Source organism: Macaca nemestrina, chromosome 2 (genome assembly GCF_043159975.1).
Source record: "Macaca nemestrina isolate mMacNem1 chromosome 2, mMacNem.hap1, whole genome shotgun sequence".
Taxonomy (NCBI): domain Eukaryota; kingdom Metazoa; phylum Chordata; class Mammalia; order Primates; family Cercopithecidae; genus Macaca; species Macaca nemestrina.
Genome location: NC_092126.1, coordinates 77,366,415 through 77,387,088, shown reverse-complemented (window position 1 = coordinate 77,387,088; position 20,674 = coordinate 77,366,415). Strand labels below are relative to the sequence as shown.

General features: G+C 30.3%; 1 protein-coding gene and 1 long non-coding RNA gene across 2 annotated transcripts in view; one reads left to right on the top strand and one right to left on the bottom strand.

Moving 5' to 3' along the window:
- Positions 1-1,324: 1,324 nt before the first annotated feature.
- LOC112423961 (uncharacterized) lies at positions 1,325-7,551 on the bottom strand. Its single transcript, XR_003014574.2, has 5 exons — positions 7,499-7,551; positions 5,453-5,475; positions 4,957-5,023; positions 3,656-3,729; positions 1,325-1,660 (listed from the first exon to the last, which is right to left on the bottom strand). It is a non-coding gene; the product is annotated as an uncharacterized lncRNA (long non-coding RNA).
- The window catches only part of LOC105466450 (sucrase-isomaltase), a 98,923-nt gene continuing 84,787 nt past the window's right edge, over positions 6,539-20,674 (top strand). Inside the window, exons 1-8 of the mRNA XM_011715428.2 lie at positions 6,539-6,656; positions 7,875-8,011; positions 13,340-13,457; positions 13,721-13,830; positions 15,126-15,277; positions 17,260-17,431; positions 19,137-19,236; positions 20,191-20,303. Coding sequence (XP_011713730.2) covers positions 6,539-6,656; positions 7,875-8,011; positions 13,340-13,457; positions 13,721-13,830; positions 15,126-15,277; positions 17,260-17,431; positions 19,137-19,236; positions 20,191-20,303 — 1,020 coding nt within the window. The remainder of the gene's footprint in view (positions 6,657-7,874; positions 8,012-13,339; positions 13,458-13,720; positions 13,831-15,125; positions 15,278-17,259; positions 17,432-19,136; positions 19,237-20,190; positions 20,304-20,674) is intronic.

Below are 20,674 nucleotides of genomic sequence, written 5' to 3'. Positions count from 1 at the left end.
ATATATATATATACTATGGAAGTCACACGCATGAAATCAGCTTACATCCCATTGACGGGAATTCAGCTACATACACAAAATTAGCAGCATGAACAGTTTAATGGCATAATCTGGACAGTCACATACCCTATTAAATGTAGGCGGTTCTATCACTAAAAGAAAGAAAAGAGAGAAAATGAAAAATTAGCTCTGGTAATGGTCAGATTACAATAAACCATGTTTTTAACAAGGCCATATTGTAGCTGCAAAAATTGACTTTTGAGTGTGTTGCTGTTTTATTACCAATGATATCCCCAGCATGATTTTTTTTTTCCTCCAACGTCCTGAACAAAGATTATGATGCCTGGCAACTGTATTACTGAATTGCTCTTACTTCTGGACATTGTTCAATTCAAAGCTAGCCTTCCTTTCTTTAGCCTCTATAGTCACACAGTACAAGTCTAAATCCTATAATAAGCCCCTTCCACTTCTTGTTACTAAGACACCCTGCTCTTCCTTGTTCGACCACATTTGTGTTCCTTATAGACTTTAACTGGCGAGCTTTGGTAAGGGAGAATTGATATGGGTATACAAGTGGCAGTCACTGCTATATTCTACTCCATATAAAACATCCTGAAAAGCATTTTGATTTAAGTGAAGGCAGGGAAAGCATTGTCCTTACTCTCTCTGCATTTCCAGTCTCATATGACTAATTGAAGCAATCATGGATAGCTTTAATATGAGACAAACTAAGACAGCACTATACTACAAGCGTGACACACATTGTTATGAAGGGAAAAGCAGGGGAGATGAAATGGTAAATATGAAAGGCATAGGGTTTTAAATAAAAGGTTAAGAAATTTGGTTCTCTACCTCTAGGCATTAAGTATCATTGGACTACTGCACTGGGAATATAATGAATTGAATTATTTTATGGTGAAAGGTGGGTGGATTTACTTTAGAGAAAAGAGATAAGTTGAATAACTGGAGTTTGGGAAACCAGTTAGGAAACAATTACAATAATGTAATTATTATACCAATAGCAGTAAATAGAATTACATATGAGACATTGAGGAAAAGCACTTGCAGAATTAAGTGTCAACATATAATGCTTAACAAAAAGGAATTAAGAGTCTTGCACTCACGTTGCTTAGGGAGAAATAGAGATATCAATTGAAATAGAGATAAATAAAGAATGGTCTTGATGGAAATGGTAAAGAGTTCCACTTTAGACTGCTGAAGATATCTGGAAATTTGGGCATGAAGCTTGTAAGAATTGTTACATCTAGAGATACATGTAAAAAGTCATCTGTGCTATTTACTAGCAAATGTGTGCTATTATTTATTTATCTATGCATCTGTGCGTAAGACTGGAATACCAGCACTTGTATATGTCCTATTTTCTGAAAGCTCTTCACATAACTCTCCATCTTTTGGTCTTTCTAATGGTGCTGGTGTCTTGCCCCTGACTGTCTTCTCCTTCTTCTTCTAAAATCCTTTGTATCCAATATTTTTTATGACCCAGGCAGGAACCTTGGCTTGCCTTTTTATATTTGTGTTCTATTGCATTCTTTTCTGTCTTCTAGGAAGAAGAACTCAAACAAATTAACTCCTAGAGGCTTCTTCCATTCCTTCTTCTCTTACCATGTGGCTGTTTCCTTTTTAGTTTTTTCACAGGCCTCTAAAAGAAGCAGAACATTTTTTATTATTTAATATTTTTAAGTATCTTTGTATTATTACTGTGAAAATTCGATTTTGTCTTTTTGTTGCATCCTGGTGGCAAGTAACATATGAAACTAGTATATTAAATCATATGACTTTTAACCTAAAGTGCATATTTGATGTCCATGATTTAACTACCATACGTTTGCAATTCTGACATGTACATTTCAAAGACAAAGTACGTAATACTCCATAAAGACAGTAGTTGAACAATCTGTTCTAATTACACTAGGTGTCAATCACCAGTATGAAGTTATGATTCATTTTGGTGTTCTCAACTTCTAAGCATTTTTTGAACACCTTATTGTATTGACTGAGGTTCACTGTTGGAACCAGAGCTAGGGTGGCAGAAGTAATTACTTAAAGCAAAGGCCGGTTTGTCTCACACGAGAGGGAGATAAGGATATGCAATGGAAGATATGCAAATTCAAAATCACACAAAATTTTTAACTGGAGAAAACAAAAAATGTTACTTAAAATATTTCTATATGTAAAGGAACATGTAAAGGTGGACTAATTGAAACTTGACAGAGGTTTACCCTTTCAATTCAAAGATGTGGTAAGCTGGGAAGAATCTTTGCTCTCACTTTTAAAAGAAGAAATAAAAAGACAAGTTGTTAACCATTTCTCTTGAATCTATCAGATAACTAAAATGAAAGGGAAAACAACTGATCTGAAATATAAGATTTATCAATGTTGTTGCATAAATCAGTAGTTTATAACTTTTCATTGATGAGTAGTTTGCTATTGTATGGATATGCCAGAGTTTACAGACACTTTGGTTGTTTCCAGTTAGGGGAAATTATCAATAAAGTTGTTATACAAATTGATATACAAAATTTACAATCAGCTTGTCTATATTTACTTCTTGGAGTTTTGATTTAGATTATATTTTATATGTAGATCTAATAGTGGCAAATTGGCAGCTGAATACTGAGTTTTGCAATCTATGAATATGGCATACCTCTCAATTTTTAAAATCTTTAACTTTTTCATCAACAGTTTTTGATGCTACTCTAATTGACAATCTCGTTACCTATCAACTTACATCTCTGTCTATATCTATGTTTTAGTTTCATTTTCCAGTTGTTCCTTGCTGTTATTTAGGATTATGATTGAACTTCGTATGTTGACCTTATATCCTGTGACCTTGCTTTGCTTGCCTATTGGTTCTAGGAGCTTTGGGTTGATTTAGTGAGATTTTATACATATAAAATAATGTGGCGTATGAACAGAGAGTAAATTCCTCAAAAGTTTTGTTATATTTTTCCTACTTAGATCATTCTAGACTGATTTTAAACTTATTGTTACATAACTGATTTTATATACTGAAATTTCTCCTTTATATAGCTACTGAGTCTTACAGAAATCCATGCATAATCTTTTAAAATTTTCTTTTTAGACTCATATTTAGTGTATTTCAAAGCCTAATTGCTCTACTTTATGCACACACATTATTTTAATATATATTTTGTTGAAAATGTAGTGTCCAGATGGTATGCAAAGCTGAGACTCTAATAATTTCAGAGTCAAATTGAAGTCAATAATAATAAGCAATATTAGCTCATATAATTCTCTTAGTGATTTTATAGTTAGTATTTTTCCCACAATTTCTCAGGTAAACATAGTATAGTCAGCATTTATGTCCAAATCTCTTATATCAAATCCATTGCTTTTAAACATTATGCTAGCTTAAACCAGTAGTGTAATTAATTTTATAAATTTTACTATATAAAATGAGAGGGGTTTACAATATGATTTTTTTATAATTCAATGAGTGCTATGTATGGTAAATAAATAGATAAATATGTTGACTTTATATCTAAATTACTTATCTGTACACCTCTACTTTATGTCTTATACTTAAGGATTTGGTCACTTTTTCAACCTTAAGATCGAAGACAAGACACAGGGAATAATTTTTATTTAATAATTACTTTTTACAAAATATTACCTTCTAATTGTTATATCCTGCAAATTTTTTACAGATTCTGTCTTTCAAATATGTTTCTACTTTCCAGTGAAGATCTAAATTGCACACAATGAGACAAAATAGTTATTATAAGAACATCTAAATATAAAAGAAATATAATTATGAAAAGAGAAAAAAAAGAAAGAGCTACTTTTATGTTCTTAAGATAATAATAGTTCACAGCTTTGAGAAATCAAAGACTATCTGACAGTACAATTACTAATTAACTTACATTCCCAGAGAGAAAGACTTATGTAAACTTCTTTCAGGGTTAAGGCTTTTAACAATTGCATGTTGAGCAGAAGATTATTAAACACTGATAGGCTGATGAGGGTGCAATAAAACTTTATGAGTAGTTCAATATATACCTAAGCAACTTGCCTTGATCATTATTTTGGCAGCCTTATCCAAGTCTGGTATAACACAGCAAACAGAACAGGCTATGAAATAAGGTAAGTCTATAGCTCATTTTTTTTTGTTATTTTTATGTTTTCAACTAATTATATTTTTTCTTAATTTGTGTTAGCAGTATTCCCATCTGTCTGCACTAGGTTAAAATAGCAATATCATATATTTTAAGTTGCCATTTAAAACATGCAGTACCTTGTATTAAACAGGAAAACACATTTCTAATTTGTTTTAAACACAGGATTTTTTTTTTTTTTTTTGGCCCAACTCTTCACTATAACTTTTGTAAGACTTAGGTGGAATCATAACAACTTTTGTTTAATGACTCTATATGAAAGAAAATAAGTTGATTGAGATTTTGAAAAATAGATGAATAATAAAGTATGCTTACATATATTCTAAGAAAATCTATATAGAGCAGAATGCTACATTTATAAAACATTTAATGTTTCCTAGTTGACTTTTCAAAGATCATTCTTCAAGTTGTTATACAATATTGTTCATCTTCATAATAAATATGCAGAGAAAGGGTATCAATATATAATTTCCAAGAAGAGTTGTTTAAAATTACTGTAATCCAAAATTACAGGGATCGTATTTTTATCACAGTAATTTTAAGCAATTGTTTTAAATTTTGTTTTGATTTTTCTAGACAAAGGAGAGTTTGACTCATGACAAAAAATGCATTTTTTTAAGATTTCCCTTGTCAAAAAAGAAAACACAATTCTCATTACTGACTTCTTGGTAGCAAAGTAGGTTATCACTTCAAATGAGATTTACACTTATTGAAAGTTGAACACTAAATTTAACTTTGTCAATTCTCAACGTAGTATCAAGCAACTGGGCTTCATTTTTCAAACAGCTTTATATGTTACCTGTTGCTCTGTTTAGTTTACATTCATTTTCTTCGAAGATTACTGATGCAGTAATAAGCTTACATATCTGTAACAGAAAATTATATACTAAGAATGAATGCTAATCTGCAGATATTCATTTATAAGCTATAGTAAAAAATTAAGTTTTTGGTTACTTAATATTAGTCTCTGACTACTTTTACGATTTTTGCTAACAAAAATGTAACAATCTAATTGAGGAAATTGACATATACATAAATAATTGCAATGAACATTTCCTATGCTATGGTAAATGAAGAAAGGCTAGATTAACTCTGCCTCAGAGTAGTAAGGAACTCACCATGACATCTGAATTGAGAAAAATTTAGAATTCACCTAGAAGAGTGGATGAGCAGGGATTGAAACTGAACTGCAGGTATGAAGGCAATGTGTTATCTAAAAATTATGCTGTGGTACTGGGAATAAAATGAAGGCATAATTCTAAAAATTCTTTAAAGATAAAGTCAAATGGACTTACTGAATGATTGAATGTTGTAAAACCTATGGAAGAAGGAAAAAAAAGATGTTTAGGTTGGGAAAACTGGGCACTTGAGTTGACACAGTTACAGAACAGGGATCATTGTGAGACCAAAAAAAAAAAAAATGGTTTTAAACCCAGTAATTTATTAAAGCATTTACTGTAGAAGTTCCAAGTTCTACTTTGGTATATGTCTTTGAATTAAGATTTATATTAAAATCATGGAATACAGGTAATCCATGGAAACCTGAGAACTAAGAAAAATAAGATATATGTGGTCAAAATTAAATTATACAAATATACTTTCAGATAATTATTGTAGATGTGTTCTTTCCAGTCTACATTTGGGTATCTTCTATATGCTACCTCAAAAGTATAATGCCATCTAATAATAAATACATATTTTTGATATGAGAGTTTTGTATATCTAATTTGCTGCTGTTTGATGGAGGAACTTAGTGATAATTCAAAAGATTTTTAAACAGACTAGCAACTCGCAAATATATACTGTTCTATGAAATATATGTATTTATGTTCTTTTTGACAGTATCATTGTGGAAAGTAGTGTTGGAATTAGAGAGACGAGAGTTCAAGAAAAAAACTGAAGTTTTAAACTTTGAAATATAACTTATTCTCTCTTAAGCTTAAAGTTCCTAATTCATAAAATATGAATAACTATTTCCTTCATAAAATTGTTGTGAGAATTGAGAAACAGTGCAAATGGAAGCCTTTGCCTTGCAAAATGCTCTAAATGAGAAGGCAATGCACACCTACTTGAATATATTTTTTCCATCTATATTTTCATCTCAGCATACTACTACTGTAATGCACATCAGTAATTCATTCCTTTTACTTTAAATTGCATGTATTGCTTACATTTTATATGAGGATAAGTTACAAGTTATTAAGTACATGCTTAATATATTATTAAGTGGGTGCTTAATATAGGATGTTATGGAAGTGCTGTCTGCCACTCTGCATTGTACTTACTAAAAAAAAGAATGTATGTAATTTCATGAGAATTATTGGTGGTTTATTATAGTTATATATTTTACATTTTAAATATATATTATTTTCTCTTTTTAGATGGCAAGAAAGAAATTTAGTGGATTAGAAATCTCTCTGATTGCCCTCTTTGTCATAGTTACTATAATAGCTATTGCCCTAATTGTTGTTTTAGCAACTAAGACACCTGCTGTTGAAGGTAAGTAGTGCATTAAAAGCATGTCTACATTATCGTGAAGTTAGGAGGAAGTTACTCCACAATAGTTATAGGTTTTAAAAAATAATCTGTGTAAGATGAAACACTCATAAAAAAACCCAGGGTCAGTTACACAACTACTCCAACTTTTTCTATTCATTATATTCAAGTTATTTCAATGACGAGCTATTGTAATTAAGGAATCCATGTTCTTTGACATTAATTGCCTTCCCTAGCTACTTGACAAAGAGCAAAGAGGCAATGGGATCAAATCGTTAATGTAAGGTGGAATAATAGCTTACTGGCGTGAGCATCATCTCATTAGTGGGAAAACCTGGGTTTTTGCTCCAGCCTTTGCACACTTGCAAAGGAAATGAGGATTTGAGCATATATTCTTTGTTCTGGCTAGATTTTATTTTAAGGAGAGAGAGGTTGTATGAAAAAGGCAGGTAGAGGAAAGTTGAAAAAAGACTTGGATAGTTTAATTATCTTTTTTCTGAATATTTTAATTCTAATTTAGAGTTGGTACATACGGAACGCTGAATCTCTTCATTATTCTCTCTTGAGCAAACCAGCCTTGTAAAAGATGTTACACATTATCTTCTAGACTATAGTTAGCATTTCTTATTCCTGGTAGTCTTTTGTTTTGCCTACTTCCAGAAACTGAGAGCTTACTCTATTATGAAGCAATAGATTTTAATAATATCTCATTGCTGGAATGTTATTTATATGGAGTTGGTATCTACCATTCTTTGCTATTCCAGCTTTCTCTACTCTACCTATCAAATTATTCCCTTGAAAGTACGTACTTTCACCTATTTTCCTCTTCTCTAATTTCTTCTCACCTTTTCTTTATGCTTTTCGTAAATCATATTGCTCCATCTTGTTTCTTAAGCTATAAAATACAAGTTGTAAATACAGTATGAATGTATATTTTGTTACCTTTTGAATCTACACCAAGTTGTTTTGTAAATATATTTTGTATTTCTGAAGAAAAAGACAATAGGATTCTACACTGTCAATTTTAAAAGTATGATTGGATCTTTTCCTTTTGATGACTAGTGCTTGAATTTGTGGGTCTTTTTTAAATGCAAAATTTATTTGAAAATTTTCATTTTATATGAATTCATGTATTATTTCAAAAAGTACTTGTTACTTGAAAAATCTGAGAAAATTAATTTAATGTCATGTTTTATTTTATTGAGTTTTTTCCTCCCCCAGAAATTAGTGATTCTACTTCAACTCCAACTATTACTCCTACGATTACAAATCCTTCTGATTCAGGAAAATGTCCAAATGTGTTAAATGATCCTGTCAATGTGAGAATAAACTGCATTCCAGAACAATTCCCAACAGAGGTCTGCAACAAAAGTCTTTACTATTTTTAATGAATATGTAAATTATTATATTAAGATAATTGTTCAATATAAGATCAATCTTATTTAATAAAGAGCTAGACATAAATTAGGCTGCATTTATCTTTTTATCATAGCTCTCTATTAAAAATGATAGATAATAGAAGTTACTGAGTTTGCTTTCCTTTATCTCTGCTCAGTTTAAACTAGCAAGTTAATATTCATCCATATTTAACAAATTATCATTAATTTTATAAATCTTCATGAAATTCTATCATCTCAAATCTACTTATTGAAGAAAGTATACCTTTGATAATATAGAACATTTAAGAGATGATATGTATGTTCCAATAGAGTATTTGTAATAATAGCATTAAGAAGTATCTGTGGAACATAAAATGATACTCATTTTATGAAAATTATTATTTGTTTTTAATTTAGCAATTAGAAGTGAAGAAGAGAAAATGGAGAAAATTAGCGGTAACCAATTGGATTCATGTAAACCACGTTCAATCTTCCTTTATTCCCACACAGATTTGTGTGGGAAATCTGTGTGGGAATAAAGGTCTATGTGTGTGGGTGTATATGCACATATACATGTGTATCCTTGGGGAATTGGTTTCAGGACTTCTGAGGATATCGAAATCTGCAGATGTTCAAATATCTTATATAAAATGGCAGTATTTGCATCTAACTTATGCACATTCTCCTGTATACTTTAAATCATCTGTGAGTATTTATAAGTCTAATACCATGTAAATGCTATGCAAATAATTGTTATACAGCAGTTTTTTGTTTACATTATTTTTATTATCATGTTGGTATTTTTTGTTCCTTGAAATATTTTTGATCCACAGTTTGCTGTATCCACAGATGCAGAGGGCTGACTCTATGTACTGACATTTTGCAAATATTTGCATTTGCAAATATGATATGCAATTATAAATTTCACCTTCTCCACTCCACCTTACCACACACAAATTAACTGAATAAACTATAAAATTTATTTTGTTCCTATTCTATCTTCCCTACATCATAGTAAGCATATAATTTTCTAATTAATTTGCCACAAACAAATTTGAAAGAGATGAGATTTTCCTTAGAGTAATACTATGAATAGTAGGCCCTATAGCTTACCCACTGATAGAATAGCTAAATAACATAGTATTTACTGTGATACACTGAGGAAAGTGGCCAGATATTCTCTTTACTTAACCTTTTTAGGTGGAGCTTGCAGTGGGCCGAGATTGAGCCACTGCACTCCAGCCTGAGTGACAGAGCGAGACTCCATCTGAAAAGAAAGAGAGAGAGAGAGAGAGAGAAAGAAAGAGAGAAAGAAGGAAAGAAAGAAGGAAAGAAAGAAGGAAAGAAATGATTGAAGTTGAACATATAATTCTATGAGGAACAATATGGGTTTTGAAGGTCTTATAGGGAAACAACATTTGAAAGTGAATGGTTTATAGTTTTGTTGCCTACTATTAGTCTTTACTGTCAACTTAAACTGTTAGATTGCTAGATTGCTGAAGAATGTTTTCAGTGTGTAATAAATTATATTTGTGAAGTAAACAAGTTAAACTTCAGCCAATATATTTATGCTTGTTATTTATAAAATGACAACTTACAGTTTTAAAAATTTAACTTAGTATATCTCAAATGAATTTGAGTATTTTCTTGACATTTTTAACTAGGAAAGTGCAACTTAACAAAATGATTTTAAAGAGATTATCATTTAAGCGGTACCTTATTCATAAAGTTCTGGACTTATATGGAAGCTTAGAGTGTTTTTCAAGGCTAAATTAATACTCCAATGTCACTTTGCTAGTTTACAGGCAAAACTGGAATTAGAATAGTAGTATGCAAAGTTCAGTGTGAGCTCATGTTTCACGAACTCAGTAGTCACTGTTCTTTAACGAGCATGTCATAATTTTCTCTAAGTGGATGAATTTTCAAGGTTGTATTTTTCTATTATACAAAATGGATTTAAAAAGTAAATAATAAAGGAATGAAAAATGGAATCTACCTGAAATTAGAAAATGGGCCTAGATATTTGCCTTTTTCTGCTTTAGGAGATGTTGCAATTTTCAAATACAACTTTTATTCAATCTTTGTCACTCAGGTTTTTTTTTGTTGTTGTTGCTGTTGTTGTTATTTATAGTTATATATCTTTAATAATACTTTTCATTAAACACCTTAAATATTCTTTAAAATACTTCAAATGTTAATTTTCCACCATCTTAAGTGATCAACTAAATAAATAATTTTCATCTTAAATATATACACTTACTCTTTTAAATATGAGAAGCATTCCATCTGACTAAATATTATTTGTTCCAAATGTAGTGATAGAGATTGAAGTTGGTTAAAGTAATGATTTTCAAAAAATTTCCTTAACTAAAAAAAGATTTATCTTGAATTTTCATATACATGAGGATAGATCATGATTGTTAAATATTTGAAAATTGGTTATATTAAACTTACTGTATAAATTATTGTATACTAGAAATGGCATGTTTATTGTATATTAGAAAGGGCATGTTTACTTAGTGCACAATGATGAGAAAATATAGAATAATCAAATGATTACCTAGGAAACAGCCATAATTCCATGCAAAGTGCATTAGCTCAGGCTGCCATAACAAAATTCCACAGAATGGTTAGCTTAAACAATAGCAATTATTTTCTCACAATCTAGGAGGCTAGAAGTCCAAGATCAAGGTGTCATCATCAAGGCTGGTTTCTAGTGAGGCCTCTCTTTCTCGCTTGTAGACAGCTGCCTTCTCATTTTGTCCTCACAATGAGTATTTCCTCTTTGTGCAGAGAGAGAGATCTCTGTTGTCTTTTCCTTCTCTTAAAAGGACACCAGTCCTAATGAATTAGGGCTCCACCCTTATATTTTTATTTAAACTTAATTAATCCCTGGAAGGACCTATCTCCAAATACCTTCACATTGGGGGTTAGAGCTTCAACATATGAATTTTGGGGGCATAATACAGTGAATATACATATCTATGTATTGTATACACATATGTTACTACATATAAAATTATTACATTTAATATAATCACATAATTGTATATCATATATGATGAAATATGTTACAATATGATAAATTTATTATACTTTTATTTGCTAGAGTTTAACTGTGTCAAATGAAGCCAAAAGGAAAATAATTAGATAAGAAACTAAAAATAATGAGACCTGAAAAATAGGAAGAACAACTAAACATAAATAACAAGTATCAAAATCTTCACAAGATAAACTAAAATTACCAATATTTTTAAAGCAACAACAGGGATATATATGTTTTTAATTAATATATTGGTGTGTATATGTAGTAGGTTAAATAATGTTTTTCAAAAATTCATATCTACTTGGAGTTGTTGGATATGACCTTATCTGGAAATACAGTTTTCCAGAAGCAATTAGTTAAGATGTAGTCGTGGTGAATTAAGTTGGGCCCTGGGCTGAATGACTAATGTCCTTATAAGAGGAAGGAACCACACACAGAAACAGACAGGGAAGAAAGCCATGTGAAATGGAAGCAGAAATTGGAAAAATACACCTATAAACCAAGGAACGCCAAGGATTGCCAGGAGCTACTAGGAGCTAGAGAGAGACAAGGGAGAATTATTTTGTGAAGCCTTTGGAGGCAGCATGGCTGCGCTGACACCTTGAGTTAGGACTTATAGCCTCCAGTACGGTAAGAGAGTAAATTTTTGTTGCTTTAAGCCACCTTTTCCAAGGTTTTTATGAAAGCCATAGGAAAATAATATGGTATATTTTCAGGAAATGAATGTAAGCCTATTTTACTCTATATTTTTTAATTATTTAAATTGTGATTATAGTGTGCTTATTTCTTTCATTTTATTTTTTAAACTTAACACCTTTATGTGTTTATATATGTATTTATGTAAATGTATTTAGACTTTTATATACAAATCTTTCGTAGAGACTGCTGTAAATAATATTTTTTTGTATTTGTATTTGTATTGTACAATTGTCTCTTTGTATTGCTAGGAGTATTTCTTCAGGTTAGATAACTGGAGATAAAATTGCCAGATCAAAAGTTGCACACACTTTAGGCTCTGATAAGTAATTAGATCCAATTGTACCCCAGTTTACAATATATATGTGTGTATGTGTGTTTGGGTATAAATATATAAATATATACCCAAACACACACATATATGTATATAAGGTGTTTAGAGAGATTTTATATATATAAATATATTATATATAATTATATATGTATATAATAATATATGTATTTTTATTATACATAAAAATAAAAATATGTGTATTTTTATTTAATATAAATATATATTTTATATATAATATATACTTTAATATATAAATGAATATATAAAATCTATATTTTATATATAATAAATATACATATATTCCATATACTTAGCTATTTAAATATTATATAAAATATATAAATATATAGTATATATACTATATATATTATATATGTGTGTGTGTGTCTGTATCTGATACCATTTTAATTTGAGGATGAAATAGCAGAAAGGTTAGTGCACACTTTCAGCTGATTAAAATGGAGGTTTTTAAGAACTTATTTTCATGGAAAGTAAGCAAAGGGGAAAATCCTACAATTTTTCGAATTATAAAAGTGTGTCACACTATTAAATTTACATAGTAAGAAGACTTGTAATGATACTGCTGTTCATGCATAGCGTCAATATTTAGCTAAACTATTTATATATAAACATTTATAATTTTTCTTTCACCACATAATATTTCATATGGATAATAAAATTACTGAGAATTCAGTATTTTGCTTTATTAATTGAATGCAATTTCAGCAACTACTTGTGATACCGGCACATAAACTAGTTAAGATAGTTTAATTAAATATTGAACTAGTAAGTAGGTAGAATTAAATCCCTTACAGATTTTAAGTGGCTTTAAATTCAGGGCCATATTTTCATCCTTCTAGTTTAAATTTCAGCTTGATAGATAATTAGTACAAAATAAATATTTCAGTTCTTCCATATGAATACCATGACAACAGAATAAATTATAATCATTTGGAGATCAGGTTTCTTTAAAATACGTGAGCTTACAAAAATTTGTATAGATACGTGATTTTAATAATCACATCTCAGGTCATAAATTTCTGACAGGGTATAATTAATTCAATTTATTAAATGTATTTCTTCCAGGTAAAAGAAACAAAAGAGCAAATGCTATTTTACCATATTATACATTTGAAAAAATTAGATTATTTAAAAATTAATTGGAAAAATAGAGACTGGGACATCTGATAATAGTACTAATGATATAATTCCTTTTAAAATATTTTATCAGGGAATTTGTGCACAGAGAGGCTGCTGCTGGAGGCCATGGAATGACTCTCTTATTCCTTGGTGCTTCTTCGTTGATAATCATGGTTATAATGTTCAAGAAAAGACAACAACAAGTATTGGTAAGAAGTCCTTTACCGTGTTGATTCAATATGATATATTGTAAGTGAAGCAAAAATGTGCCTTAATTTTTTCTTTGGAAAAATACCTTAAATAGAATCAAATAAGAAATATGTTCCTGAGAATGTTCAAATTTCTTATTTTTGCATGATTGTAACAAATTTAAAAAGTACTCATTTGTGGTAAATACAGTAACATAAATATATTTAATAATTGTTAACATTATAAATCAAGTCACTCATGGCAGCTTTTTTTATTCTTTAAGGACTTGAAGCCAAATTAAACAGGATACCTTCACCAACACTATTTGGAAATGACATCAACAGTGTTCTCTTCACAACTCAAAATCAGACACCCAATCGTTTCCGGTTCAAGGTTCGGTTTTTAAGGTTTCCAAAGAAGATTTAATACTAAAAGACATTTGATGGGCCGGGCGCGGTGGCTCATGCCTGTAATCCCAGCACTTTGGGAAGCCGAGGCGGGCGGATCACGAGGTCAGGAGAACGAGCCCATCCTGGCTAACTCGGTGAAACCCTGTCTCTATTAAAAATACAAAAGATTAGCCGGGCGTGGTGGTGGGCGCCTGTAGTCCCAGCTACTCGGAAGGCTGAGGCAGGAGAATGGCGTGAACCCGGGAGGTGGCGCTTGCAGTGAGACATTTGATGAACACACCTTTCATCCTACAAATATATTTTCTCTCTTGAGAAATATTTATTCCAAGGCGAAGGATTAATTAAACTGCACTTCTCTCAGATTGTTTACGCAAATATAACATACAAATAATAATAGTGTGCTCTGTACTTATTTTTGAAGGATTTAAATTATATCATTCATGCAAAATATTTAGCTCAGTGCCTTGAAGAAAATAAGCATTCTCAAGAAACGTTTAAAAATTATTATTATTTAAACTACAGGCTATGATAGAAGATTAATCTAAAATTTAATTTGAGAAAAGTGTTAGTGTTGTATACATCTAACATAATACTTTCTTTCATTGATTATAAATTTTCTTCATGATTTTAAAAAGTACGATTCTTCTTTTTTTTTTTTAAGAATGTAGTTTACTAGTATAAATATTTTGGATTTGGAAGTAAAAACAGCACCAAATTATTTGTACATCACCTTTTAGCAATAATTTCACGGAAACCAAATTTTTCTTTTTCTCAGTGATTCAATTTTATTTCAGTACTTCTTTTTGGTTTCTCTAAAAATTTTTAAACAAAATTTCTTTTCTTTATGGATAAGATAAGTTTCTTATCTTTATATAGTTATATAAGGACCCAAACATTGAAAAGCATTGAGAATGATTAACTTCACAAAGGTCTAGTATTTAGTGTCTTGATTTACTAGTATACAGTGAATGATTACTAGTATTCAGTAATCAATATTTGGTAATACTGTCATTTTTATATCAGTCAGTAAAAATCTGTACTTAATTTTATACACAATACTTCATAACCAGCTAAATCTATGTATTTCTTTAATATTTATACACTTTGTGCATAGCCACTCAAAAATGTTAAAATTAAGGTTCTGAATAGATTAATACTCTTCTATGAAACTAATCACCACGTTATTTTTTGTTCAGAACTTGCATTTAATAGTTCAGAAATGGAATATTAAATAAAAGTCTAGAATCAAGTGATGTTAATTTGCTTAAATCTTTCCAGATTACTGATCCAAATAATAGAAGATATGAAGTTCCTCATCAGTACGTAAAAGAGTTCACTGGACCCACAGTTTCTGATACACTGTATGATGTGAATGTTACCCAAAACCCATTTAGCATCCAAGTTATTAGGAAAAGCAATGGTAAAATTTTGTAAGTATATTATTTTACAATTATATGAGTTTATTCTGTTATTATAGAATTGGAAAGTCTTAATTTCAAGACATTTTTGGTAGAAATAAATTTCCTCCCAAAAGAGGGTAAGTGGATAGGTTTATAAAGTTTACAGTGATAAAAGAGTTTGGTTTCTTGTGGATGAAAGATGCTGGAGCATAAATCAGAATCTACAAATAAAGGTTGAACAAAGATGAAGGTGGAGAGCTTCACTAATGCAACTCTAGTCTTGCATATATTTGTACATACATAGAATAGCTCTTGTGTCTTTCCCCCATATTTATCATATTTTGTTGCCAATTTGTAGAATCAGACAGTTACTATTCAAAGATGAAAGAGGAGTTAGTTCCCATATTAATATTAAAATAGTTTATATATATGTAGAATCCAATATAGACTGAACACCTTCATTATGATTGTATGAGGTGTGTAGGTGCAAGAGATTTAGTAATTTCCTATGAATGGTTTCAAGATAAATGCCCTTGTATCCCCAAGAATTGCTAATAAAGCAATTGTCAAGATTAAATCTCAGCAATTACTCTTACTAAATGTATTTTAGTACTTTTGTTAATGACTTTATGTTAAATCATAAAAATATTAAATACCATGTGAAATAAGCCAGACACAGAAAGACAAATACTATATGATCTTCCTTATAAGTGAAATCTAAAACATGTTGAAATCATAGAAGCGGAAAGTAGAATTATGGTTTCCAGAGGCTGGGAGTGGAGGAGAATGGGGAGATGTTGATCAAATGATTAGACAGAAACAACATGTTTTTGAGACCAATCAACACGGTGACTATAGCTAATAATAAAATAATAATTTAATGTATATTGCAAAAGTACTAAGAGACTACTATAAATTCTAAATATTTGCAGTAAAAAGTATGTAAGGTGATGGATACGTTAATTAGTTTTATCATCAAATCATGTGTATCAAAACATCACATTGTATCCCATTAATACAGACCTCCCTCAGTATCCATGGAGACTGGTTTCAGGACAATCCCCGCTCCCCCACTGAGTATACCAAAATCCATGGATGCTCAAATTCCTTATATAAAATTGTGTAGTATTTGTATATAACCTACGCACATCCTCTTGTATACTTAAATCATTTCTAAATTACTTATGATAATGAATGCAATGTATATTATATGTAAAGAATTGTTATACTAAATTGTTTAGTGAAGAATGATAATAAAAATATGTCTGTATGTATTTAGTATAGATACACCATTCTTTTTTTTTCCCCCCCTCAAATAATTTCCATCCCTGGTTGGTTGAATCCATGAATTCAGAACTCACAGATATGGAGGGTTGACTGTATATACAATAACTAATTGTCAATAAAAATAAAAGCATACAAATCTTAAACGTCATTTAGCATTTCTTGTAGTACCTATTTCATCTGCATAAAACATAAAACTTTTTTAGGGGAAAAATGCTTTCAAACTTAATTTTTAAGGGTGGAAGCCAGTAAAATACTGTATTTTAAAATCTAGTACCCAGAGCAAGCAGAACTGGGTTTGAAACTTGGCTCTCCTGCCAACCAGTTTGTGGTCCCTAAAAACATCAACTAATTATCCCAGTTTGTGTCATCTGTGAAATGTGATTGATAATGGTAGTTATGCTTTAAACTTGTGATGAAAAGTAAAGGAAGAAATGGATGTGAAAGATATTGGCAAAAATTGTGTCGATGCAGTGAACAATTTTTTTTTATGGGGTAATGTGTGTGTTTCTAAGAAGTGACCAAAGCTAACCACAGGTGTGTTTAAAATGAAATATTCTGGATAACGTTAACATAAACCTGTATCTGGTAGAACTACATATATATATTTATTTCTTTATTTCTTTATTTATATATGATTAATATATGATTATTTCTTTATTTCTTTTATGGTGATTATTTCTTTATTTCTTTTATATGATTATTTCTTTATTTCTTTTACGGTGCAGGTTTGACACCAGCATTGGTCCCTTAGTGTACTCTGACCAGTACTTACAGATCTCAACCCGTCTTCCAAGTGATTACATTTATGGTATTGGGGAACAGGTTCATAAGAGATTTCGTCATGATTTATCCTGGAAAACTTGGCCAATTTTTACTCGAGATCAACTTCCCGGTGATGTAAGAAACTATTTTTCTTGTTATAAATATAATCATTATAGTGCAGCAGATGATAATCTTAGCATATTTGAAAACATCGTTTATTTTAACTGATCAACTAAACTATTTGAATGTCACTGATACCAATACAAAAGCTTATTGTTGTATTGTTTAGCTTGAGAGTGACAATTGATAGGTTTTAAATGGACTCAGTGACTAACAGATTTTGTGAAGTTTTTCATGGGATTTCCAGTTTATAAATGGTTTATTTTGACTTTCATGATCATATTTTATTATTCCTTTTCAAATCACCCTTGTACATCCATCAATGGCTAGCCATTGCACTAGAATAATTCTGTTTTACATATCTTCATACAACATAATGTCTGCCTAGCTACCAGATACTATTTCGTGCATCTCTGTCCTTCTTATTGTTCTACAATATATGATCATTTTCCATAACTTCATATCTTTGCACAGTTTGTTTTTTTTTCTGATAAGTACAGAAACCTGATGTTCTTCATCACTCATATTATATCATTCAGCTCTCAACCGAAATTTGATCTTGTAAGAACTTCTCCCAAACTCTCCAATAAGGACTTAGTCTTTATCTTTATACTTGACTTAGTATAATAATCATATTAGTGTGTTACTCCTGTATATGTTTGTTTCTATGTTTTTTGCTCAAAAATGTGAGATTTTTGAGAGCAAACATCATACCTTTAAAAAATATTTTTGATTCATGATTGACTTTGATCAAATGTTTGTCAGTTATTTCTTTTTAATTGGCAATGCTGCTTCTATATCAAAAATAAACCAGTGAGTAGTTGTTTTAAAGAGTTTCATTTGGTACAGAATTTCTAATGAATTTTACTAATTTCTGTTTACAGCAGAGTGAGATTAATTAATTAACACCAGAGAGAGAATGTCAGAGCTAATTTACATACATTCTTTCCTTTAAAAATTCATATCCACTTAGTCAGGAAGTCTTTTTCCTTTCACCATATCAGTGTATTTCCAGTTTGTCTCTATCATGTAAGCTCTTCATCAGCTCTCAAGAAACAGACTACTAAATTTTTATGAGGGTACATATCATTTTGGAAGCTCCTGCAGTACCTTGGGCGTACATGAGGCCTAATCGATAAACATGCCATTACCTTATCATGACTAAGTTATTATTTTAATTTTTTATTTTATTTATTTATTTTTGAGATGGAGTCTAGCTCTGTCACCTAGGCTGGAACGCAGTGGCATGATCTGGACTCATTGCAACCTCTGCCTCTTGAGTTCAAGCAATTCTTCCGCCTGAGCCTCCCAAGTAGCTGGGATTACAGGTGCATGTACCGCGCCCAGCTAATTTTTCGTATTTTTAGTAGAGGCAACATTTCACCAGTTAGCCGGGATGGTCTTGATCTCCTGACCTCGTGATCCTCCCACCTGGGCATACGCTATTAAAACTAATGTAATTATAATAAACAGGACAGTTAAATAATATATTAATAGTATATGTTATATATTTTATACATTACTATATTAATAATGTTAAAAAGTCTGAAGTTTTGTTTTACCTATAATGTTTCATTGGTATGTATAGTGAAGACAATTAGTATAGAAACATGGGAAATAAATTATAGTAACAAATTAATTCATGAAGAGCATATAAAATATATAATCTTTTTGTTTTAAATATATTTGAAAATTTTATTTTCACATTCTTGCCTTATAGAATAATAATAATTTATATGGCCATCAAACATTCTTTATGTGTATTGAAGATACATCTGGAAAGTCATTTGGCGTTTTCTTAATGAATAGCAATGCAATGGGTAAGAATAATTTATTTGATAATATATTTATAGATTTCACTTGAAATGTTTTAAATGCTCTCTTTATTTCAATCATGCATATTGTATGTCAGAGCAAACTCTATTATAGTTAATATTAATGTATGAAATTGTTATAAGTAGATTTTGAAATTAAAGAGAAAATCAATTTTTGCATGCCAGTGCATCTATTATGGGGAGAGTATGCTATGTTGTGGCATTCAGGCACTTTATTTTCCTTTCAGAGGAGTACCGAAACACATCCATGCCAATCGGTATTTTCATTCCCTCAATCTCATTTGTCTAGATAAGTAAACATACCACTACAAATGAAAATAAAAAAGATGTCCATGGAAATAGAAGAGTAAATTTTTTAGTTCATCATAATTCATATAATGTAGTATTTTAGTTTTTAATATTATGAGTATAATATCTCTTTAATAGGTGAATTGATGATAACAAAAAATTGAAGAAATTAATCACATTTCAGCAAGATCAGTTTATTACATGGTTATCCAGTCAATTACTGTGTCTTATATTTAGAAAAGTTAAATTAAAACTTTTGACACTTTGTCCTTTAGAAGTTAATATGTGATAATATGACCTTTCAGAGAATCTTCAATTTAAATGACTAATTAAAAACGCAGTTTTAGAGAAACATCTTTTGGTGTCAGAGAATTAATCCTTTGCAACTAACCCTTTGCAACGCAATATCCAGGGGGAGCTTTTGCCACCATCTGTGAAAGAAAATAGCTGGGACATTTTATTATAAGCCTCAGACATGTTGGCGTTTTACTTTTTCCCTATGTTATTTCCGCATTCAATATTTCATTATTTCTTATTTCAAAATATTGTAAAATAATGTAGTTAATACAAATTAATTTAAATGGAATTTGCAATTCATTACTATAAGCCCTTTCACGATTTACCTATAAGTTTCCCAATTTTATTTTGTAGAGATTTTTATCCAGCCTACTCCAATAGTAACATATAGAGTTACTGGTGGCATTCTGGATTTTTACATCTTTCTAGGAGATACACCAGAACAAGTAGTTCAACAGTATCAACAGGTGTGTTTCAGGTCTATTTTATAAAATTTTTTCTGCATACTTTTATTTCATCTAATATGACCTCATATTTAGATGACTTTATTTTACATATTAGGGGCCTCTTAGCTAAATGTTTTTGAAAATCTTAACATATTTAAGATGCAGCTGGGTGGTTTTTGCTTTTCCCAATGAACTCTATATGTACTCAAGTTTCTATGTTTCTGAATTCAAAATTTCTTGCTTCTAGGCAGCTGAGTTCGATAATTGGATTTCATTGAGATTTTGAATATTAAATATTTACTTATTCATGACTTTATATGATGGAGTAAAGCAAAAGGAACGATCTTATTTAACACTGAGAATAGGCAATAAATGTAGAGGTCATATATCCT